The following is a 9,114-nucleotide window of genomic DNA, read 5'->3' as shown; positions in this document are numbered from 1 at the left end:
TGGACATTTCTCTCTCTTAGAAGATACTTAAACACTCGTGCAGCATACCAGTGTTAAGTGTTCTTGGCTTTTGGTTGTAGAAAAACTTATTCACAGACCCAGAGGAGCAAGATAATAATCTGTCCAACTGTGTTGACTCACAGGGTATTTTCCCTTCTATTGGAAGATACAGTAGATAGGCCAAATGATATGATATTCCATGGATGGACTGGAGCTTTTGTGGGGTTTGTCTGTGTGGGATGGGAGGCAGGAAAAGATAAAGAGGGGCTGGGAGAGAGACATGCAGGGAGAGGGGGCGGTTGTGAAAATAGACCAGAGTAGAGCGGAGCCAACGAACTAGGGGTGTGTCAAAATGGCTCCCAACACAGCACAGTGTGATATTTCTATTTTTATCACAGTTGCCTGCCGTGTTCTGCCCTGTCAACTTCTCTCTGCTCTGTGTCTCCTTCCTGTTGAGTGTCAGTCAGTCCATTGACGCTAGTGGCTCTGCTGTGGGACTGGAGTGAGTGGAACGGGGCCAGAACACCACTGATGAAACATACACCTTTCAACGGAACTGGATTTTATAACACCTGTTGGACAAGGGGACCGAGGGGACTCTCTACTGTGGTTACTCTCTCCTCTCTACCTTCAAAGGAAATATTGAAGGACTGTTGCTGTTGAGTTTTGAAGTCCCCAGAGACTGAAGTGAGAAAATAGGAGACAGACAAGGATTTTCAGGATCCAGGAAGAAGAGAGGGGACAGTAGAGGCTGTAAAATTTCTTACGTTTGGACGGGGGAGACAATGTCTAACAAAGGTGACACTGGAGGTCAACCTGCTGCCACAAAACAATCAGCACTATTGCCGTGCAGGCTGGCGACTCTCAGATTATTGTCACTGTGCTCAAGGTACCGACATTCAAAAATATTATTTAGTTGTGTCTTTGGGTTGTCTTTAGCTGTCTTTAATTGCCTTTTTAAGAGTATTTTGGGTCCTTGAAAGCACTATATTAAACTTATTTATTCTTCTCACGTTTGTAGATATCTCAGGTGAACAGAACTTGTTCTAAGAAATGTTTGGCTGTATGCCTCTCAGAACTCTACTTTGGTCAGAAATGGTTGATCAGGCCATCTAAAAAATGTGAAAAAAATGATGGAGAAGATCAGTATTTACAAGCAGTTTTAACAGAAAAGTTGTCCAACATTACCATAGTGTTATGGCGATATAACAACAACAACTGGCTATAATTCAGTGTCAGGCTAGATTATTGATCTGTCTGAATCTGACAGACACTGACCTCACAGTGTTCAGCGATCTGCATCCATCGATCTTCTTTCCAAAGTGCTGCTGCTAATAGAGCGTGTGTCCCAAAAGGCACCCTATTCCCTTTATGGTGCCTCGGTCTGGTCTGGTCAAAAGTAGTGCACTTACCTATATAGGGAATAGGGTGCCATTTGGGACGCAACCAGAGAAAGGCATTTAATGTTGTCAGTGATGTCACAAGCTCACATAGTCCTCATTGTTCAGCTGGTGTCCTGAGGTGTCAATAGCTCTCTCTGTTTGTCCATTAAGCTTATAGGAAATATTTCCTAGCCAAACCAGAAGGCTTATATCAATGCCTCACATACTAACGTCATGTACAGGGCTTTCCCGCAGTAGTAATAAAACAACGGACATTAGATCTTTTTTATTTTCCCACATACCTGTGTGAAATACATTCTAAATGTGTTGGAAAGATATTAGATATGGTCAAACAGAAACAGAGGAGATGGTTTTCAAATATGACTCATTTTTTTGCCTGTTTTGTTTGAAAAGAGAGAGATGTTTGTTGTCCTCTGTTGTATCCTCTGCCATCAATTTTGTTGACCACTTTTGGTTGTGAAGGTGATGGCGTTCCTCTGCGTTCCGAGGCCCCTTTAAACTGACTGCCACAGCCACAGCTGCAATCTAAGGCATGCAATGATTAAAGAGCAAAACATGCCTAGTAAGAAATAATCTCTACAGCTGGCACAGACATAGGTGGCTGTAACCACATAACCACAGTGGCTATTGACAAATCAATTATTGTGTAAGTGAAATGATTCCTTACATTTGAGACAACATAGGCTACTGTAATGCTTGAGACACCCATACAGTGAGGGAAAAAAGTATTTGATCCCCTGCTGATTTTGTATGTTTGCCCACTGACAAAGAAATGATCAATCTATAATTTGAATGGTAGGTTTATTTGAACAGTGAGATACAGAATAACAACAACAAAAATCCAGAAAAACACATGTCAAAAATGTTTACATTTACATTTACATTTACATTTAAGTCATTTAGCAGACGCTCTTATCCAGAGCGACTTACAAATTGGTGCATTCACCTTATGACATCCAGTGGAGCAGCCACTTACAATAGTGCATCTAAATCTTTTAAGGGGGGGTGAGAAGGATTACTTTATCCTATCCTAGGTATTCCTTAAAGAGGTGGGGTTTCAGGTGTCTCCGGAAGGTGGTGATTGACTCCGCTGTCCTGGCGTCGTGAGGGAGTTTGTTCCACCATTGGGGGGCCAGAGCAGCGAACAGTTTTGACTGGGCTGAGCGGGAACTGTACTTCCTCAGTGGTAGGGAGGCGAGCAGGCCAGAGGTGGATGAACGCAGTGTTTAATGAGGGGAATAAGTATTTGACCCCTCAGCAAAACATGACTTAGTACTTGGTGGCAAAACCCTTGTTGGCAATCACAGAGGTCAGACGTTTCTTGTAGTTGGCCACGAGGTTTGCACACATCTCAGGAGGGATTTTGTCCCACTCCTCTTTGCAGATCTCCAAGTCATTGGTTTCGAGGCTGACATTTTGGCAACTCGAACCTTCAGCTTCCTCCACAGATTTTCTATGGGATTAAGGTCTGGAGACTGGCTAGGCCACTCCAGGACCTTAATGTGCTTCTTCTTGAGTCACTCCTTTGTTGCCTTGGCCGTGTGTTTTGGGTCATTGTCATGCTGGAATACCCATCCATGACCCATTTTCAATGCCCTGGCTGAGGGACGGAGGTTCTCACCCAAGATTTGACGGTGCATGGCCCCGTCCATCGTCCCTTTGATGTGGTGAAGTTGTCCTGTCCCCTTAGCAGAAAAACACCCCCAAAGCACAATGTTTCCACCTCCATGTTTGACGGTGTGGATGGTGTTTCTTGGGGTCATAGGCAGCATTCCTCCTCCTCCAAATACGGCGAGTTGATGCCAAAGAGCTCCATTTTGGTCTCATCTGACCACAACACTTTCACCCAGTTGTCCTCTGAATCATTCAGATGTTCATTGGCAAACTTCAGATGGGCATGTATATGTGCTTTCTTGAGCAGGGGGGCCTTGTGGGCGCTGCAGGATTTCAGTCCTTCACGGTGTAGTGTGTTACCAATTGTTTTCTTGGTGACTATGGTCCCAGCTGCCTTGAGATCATTGACAAGATCCTTACCGTTCTCATGATCATTGCAACTCCACGAGGTGAGATCTTGCATGGAGCCCAGGCCGAGGGAGATTGACAGTTCTTTTGTGTTTCTTCCATTTGCGAATAATCGCACCAACTGTTGTTACCTTCTCACCAAGCTGCTTGGCGATGGTCTTGTAGCCCATTCCAGCCTTGTGTAGGTGTACAATCTTGTCCCTGACATTCTTGGAGAGCTCTTTGGTCTTGGCCATGGTGGATAGTTTGGAATCTGATTGATTGATTGCTTCTGTGGACAGGTGTCTTTTATACAGGAAACAAACTGAGATTAGGAGCAGTCCCTTTAAGAGTGTGTTCCTAATCTCAGCTCGTTACCTGTATAAAATACACCTGGGAGACAGAAATCTTTCTGATTGAGAGGGGGTCAAATACTTATTTCCCTCATTAAAATGCAAATCAATTTATAACATTTTTGACATGTTTTTCTGGATTTTGTTGTTGTTATTCTGTCTCTCACTGTTCAAATAAACATACCATTAAAATGATAGACTGATCATATATTTGTCAGTGTGCAAACATACAAAATCAGCAGGGGATCAAATAATTTGATAATAATAATAATCTTGTAATTTGTCTTAACAGCTGTTGGTGATCCTCGCAGTGCCCATGCGTACAATGTGGCTGTCACCACCACGGTCGTCATTGACAAATCAATTACTGTAATGTCTATTCAAATGTCCAATGTATGTCACACTGGGCCATTATAGACATAAAGTTTAGCGTACACTACAGACACGATGTAGTAATACTGTCATATAGGCTACAGCACCAGCTGTTGGTGCTTTTGACTTTCAGAGTGACACTTTAAAGAAAAGCTTAACTTTGAGATAATTTGGAGTTAATGTGTCACCCAGAGAGGTATCAGTAATCACAGCAAAGGAATTCCTAAATCACTTTAATGGTTTGATATTGTCATCGGCTGTTCTAGATGGCACAATATTACCTATATAGTGCACTACTTTTGACCAGGGCCCATATCAATCAATCAAATGTATTTATGAAGCCCTTCTTACATCAGCTGATGTCACAAAGTGCTGTACAGAAACCCAGCTTAAACCCCAAACAGCAAGCAATACAGGTGTAGAAGCACGGTGGCTAGGAAAAACTCCCTAGAAAGGCCAGAACCTAGGAAGAAACCTAGAGAGGAACCAGGCTCTGAGGGGTGGCCAGTCCTCTTCTGGCTGTGTTGGGTGGAGATTATAACAGTACATGGCCAAGATGTTCAAATGTTCATAGATGACCAGCAAGGTAAAATAATAATAATCACAGTGATTGTTGAGGGTGCAACAGGTCAGCACTTCAGGAGTAAATGTCAGTTGGCTTTTCATAGCCGATCACTCAGAGTATCTCAACTGCTCCTGCTGTCTCTAGAGAGTTGAAAACAGCAGGTCTGGGACAGGTAGCACATCCGGTGAACAGGTCAGGGTTCCATAGCCGCAGGCAGAACAGTTGAAACTGGAGTAGCAGCACGGCCAGGTGGACTGGGGACAGCAAGGAGTCATCGGGCCAGGTAGTCCTGAGGCATGGTCCTAGGGCTCAGGTCCTCAGAGAGAGAAAGAAAGAAAGAAAGAAAGAAAGAAAAAAAGAAAGAAAGAAAGAGAGAGAGAAATAGAGAGAGAGAATTAGAGAGAGCATACTTAAAATCACACAGGACACCGGATAAGACAGGAGAAATACTCCAGATATAACAGACTGACATTAGCCCCCCGACACAAACTACTGCAGCATAAATACTGGAGGCTGAGACAGGAGGGGCCGGGAGACACTGTGGCCCCGTCCGACGATACCCCCGGACAGGGCCAAACAGGCAGGATATAACCCCACCCACATTTTCAAAGCACAGCCCCACACCATTAGAGGGATATCTTCAACCACCAACTTACCATCCTGAGACAAGGCTAAGTATAGCCCACAAAGATCTCCGCCACGGCACAACCCAAGGGGGGGCGCCAACCCGGACAGGAAGATCACATCAGTGACTCAACCCACTCAAGTGACGCACCCCTCCTAGGGACGGCATGGAAGAGCACCAGTAAGCCAGTGACTCAGGCCCTGTAATAGGGTTAGAGGCAGAGAAGTGGAGAGTGGGGAACCGGCCAGGCAGAGACAGCAAAGGCAGTTCGTTGCTCCAGTGCCTTTCCGTTCAACTTCATACTCCTGGGCCAGAATACACTAAATCATAGGACCTACTGAAGAGATGAGTATTCAATAAAGACTTAAAGGTTGAGACCGAGTCTGGGTCTCTCACATGGGTAGGCAGACCATTCCATAAAAATTGAGCTCTATAGGAGAAAGCCCTGCCGCCAGCTGTTTGCTTAGAAATTCTAGGGACAGTAAGGAAGCCTGCGTCTTGTGAACATAGCGTACATGTAGGTATGTACGGCAGGATCAAATTGGAAAGATAGGTAGGAGCAAGCCCATGTAATGCTTTGTAGGTTAGCAGTAAAACCTTGAAATCAGCCCTTGCCTTAACAGGAAGCCAGTGTAGAGAGGCTAGCACTGGAGTAATATGATCACATTATTTGGTTCTAGTTCAAGATTAATTGTCAGATCCAACAGAAGATCTCTTTGTATCTTGGGACCTAGAACAAGCATCTCTGTTTTGTCCGAGTTTAAAAGTAGAACATTTGCAGCCGTCCACTTCCTTATGTCTGAAACACAGGCTTCCAGGGAGGGCAATTTCCGGGCTTCACCAAGTTACGTCAAAATGTACAGCTGTGTGTCATCCGCATAGCACTGAAAGTTAACATTATGTTTCCGAATTACATCACCAAGAGGTGAAATATATAGTGAGAACAATAGTGGTCCTAAAAATGAGCCTTGAGGAACACCAAAATGTACAGTTGATTTGTCAGAGGACAAACCATCCACAGAGACAAACTGATATCTTTCCGACAGATAAGATCTAAATCAGGCCAGAACTTGTCCATGTAGTCCATGTAGACCTTGTACATTCATTGATCCAATGGACGCAGACAGGCTATTTATTCCTAAAATATGGGAAGAAATATGTACTGAAAACATAAGGGAGAAAACAAACAACTCCTTCCGTAAAGTTGAGTGTGTGTTTTGTTGTGTGTGTGTGTGTGTCTGTGTTTTGTACTATAGTGTGGGGAACTTGTAAAGCTGCAGTTGACTGAAGCCAATCCCAACCTGCTGGAGATCGGCAGCAACCAGGACGAAACAAAGAAACTGCTGGATGAACACCAGCAGCTCCTGATCAAACTCAAGGTAATAATCTCATTAGGAATACAGTAGAGCGACACACAACTAATGTGTCAGCTTAGGTGACATAAGTACACTATTCTGTTATTGATACTGTATGTCACTATTTGGACATATTCGAATGAGACCATGCTAGGCCACGAGGATGAGCTGCCCATTGGGCATAATACAGTGAACAAAAATATAAATGCAACATGCAACAATTGCAAAGATTTTACTGAGTTAATTTAAGGAAATCAGTCAATTTAAATAAATAAATGATACCCTAATCTATGGATTTCACATAATTGGGAATACAGATATGCTTCTGTTGGTCACAAAAGGTAGGGGCTTTGATCATAAAACCAATCAGTATCTGGTATGACCACCATTTGCCTCATGCACCGCAACACAGGTCCTTCACATAGAGTTGATCAGGCTGTTGATTGTGGCCTGCGGAATGTTGTTCCTCTCCTCTTCAATGGCTGTGCGAAGTCGCTGGATATTGACGTGAACTGGAACACGTTGTCGTACACGTCGATCCAGAGCATCCCAAACATGCTCAATGGGTGACATGTCTGGTGAGTATGCAGGAATTGTGTACAGGTCCATACGACATGGGTGATGGCGGCGGCTGAATGGCACGGCAATGGGCCTCTTGATCTCGTCACGGTATCTCTGTGCACTCAAATTGCCATTGATAAAATGCAATTGTGTTCGTTGTCTGTAGCTTATGCCTGCCCATACCATAACCCCACTGCTACAAGGGAGCACTCTGTTCACAATGTTGACGTCAGCAAACCGCTCGCCCACACAACGCCATACATGCTGTCTGCCATCTGCCCTGTACAGTTGAAACCGACATTCATCTGTGAACAGCACACCAGCATTCCAGTGGCCATCAAAGGTGAGCATTTGCCCATTGAAGTCAGGTCAAGACCCTGGTGAGAACCACAAGCATGCAGATGAGGTTTCTGATAGTTTGTGCAAAAATTATTTGGCTGTGCAAACTCATAGTTTCATCAGCTGTCCAGGTGGCTGGTCTCAGACAATCTGCTGGATGTGGAGGTCCTGGACTGGCGTGGTCACACGTGGTCTGCGGTTGTGAGGCCAGGTGGACGTACTGCCAAATTCTCTAAAATTACATTGGAGGTGGCTTATGGTAGAGAAATTAACATTAAATTATCTGGCAACAGCTTTGGGGGACATTCCTGCAGTCAGCATGCCAATTGCATGCTCCCTCAAAACGTGAAACATCTGTGGCATTGTGATGTGTGACAATTTTAGAGTGGCCTTTCATTGTCCCCAGCACAAGGGACACCTGTGTAATGATCATGCTGTTTAATCAGCTTCTTGATATGCCACACCTGTCAGGTGGATGCATTATCTTGGCAAAGGAGAAATTATCACTAACAGGCATGTAGACAAATTTGAGCACAAGTAGAGAAATAAGCTTTGAGAGAAATAAGCTTTTTGTGCGTATGGAACATTTCTGGGATCTTTTATTTCAGCTCATGAAACATGGGACTTTACATGTTGCGTTTATATTTTTGTTGAGTGTAGTTACAGTTGAAGTCAGAAGTTTACATACACTTAGGTTGGAGTCATTAAAACTTGTTTTTCAACCACTCCACAAATTTCTTGTTAACAAACTATACATTTGGTCAGTTAGGACATCTACTTTGTGCATGACAGAAGTAATTTTTCAAACAATTGTTTACAGAGAGATTATTTCACTTATAATTCACTGTATCAAATCCAGTGGGTCAGAAGTTTACATACACCAAGTTGACTGTGCCTTTAAACAGCTTGGACAATTCCAGAAAATTATGTCATGGCTTTAGAAGCTTCTGATAGGCTACTTGACATCATTTGAGTCAATTGGGGGTGTACCTGTGGATGTATTTCAAGGCCTACCTTCAAACTCAATGCCTCTTTGCTTGACATCATGGGAAAATCAAAAGAAATCAGCCAAGCCCTCAGAAAACAAATTGGAGACCTCCACAAGTCTGGTTCATTCTTGGGAGTAATTTCCACATGCCTGAAGGTACCACATTCATCTGTACAAACAATACTACGCAAGTATAAACACCATGGGACCACGCAGCCGTCATACCGCTCAGGAAGGAGACGTGTTCTGTCTCCTGGAGATGAACGTACTTTGGTGCGAAAAGTGCAAATCAATCACAGAACAAAGAGCAAAGGACCTTGTGAAGATGCTGGAGGAAACAGGTACAAAACTATCCATATCCACTGTAAAACAAGTCCTATATCGACATAACCTGAAAGGCCGCTCAGCAAGGAAGAAGTCACTGCTCCAAAACCGCCATATGAAAAGCCAGACTACAGTTTGCAACTGCACATGGGGACAAAGATCGTACTTTTTGGAGATATGTCCTCTGGTCTGATGAAACTGTTTGGCCATGACGACCATCGTTATGTT

At 43.8% G+C, this 9,114-nt stretch overlaps 1 protein-coding gene across 1 annotated transcript in view; it reads left to right on the top strand.

The window, feature by feature from the left end:
- Positions 1-413: 413 nt before the first annotated feature.
- The window catches only part of LOC115111357 (coiled-coil domain-containing protein 141-like), a 50,096-nt gene continuing 41,395 nt past the window's right edge, over positions 414-9,114 (top strand). The window contains 3 exon segments of the mRNA XM_029637326.2: positions 414-827; positions 830-889; positions 6,576-6,698. Of these exon segments, the coding sequence (XP_029493186.2) occupies positions 786-827; positions 830-889; positions 6,576-6,698 (225 nt within the window). The 5' untranslated portion in view covers positions 414-785.

Source organism: Oncorhynchus nerka, linkage group LG3 (genome assembly GCF_034236695.1).
Source record: "Oncorhynchus nerka isolate Pitt River linkage group LG3, Oner_Uvic_2.0, whole genome shotgun sequence".
NCBI classification, from domain to species: domain Eukaryota; kingdom Metazoa; phylum Chordata; class Actinopteri; order Salmoniformes; family Salmonidae; genus Oncorhynchus; species Oncorhynchus nerka.
This window is presented reverse-complemented; position numbering and strand designations above follow the sequence as displayed.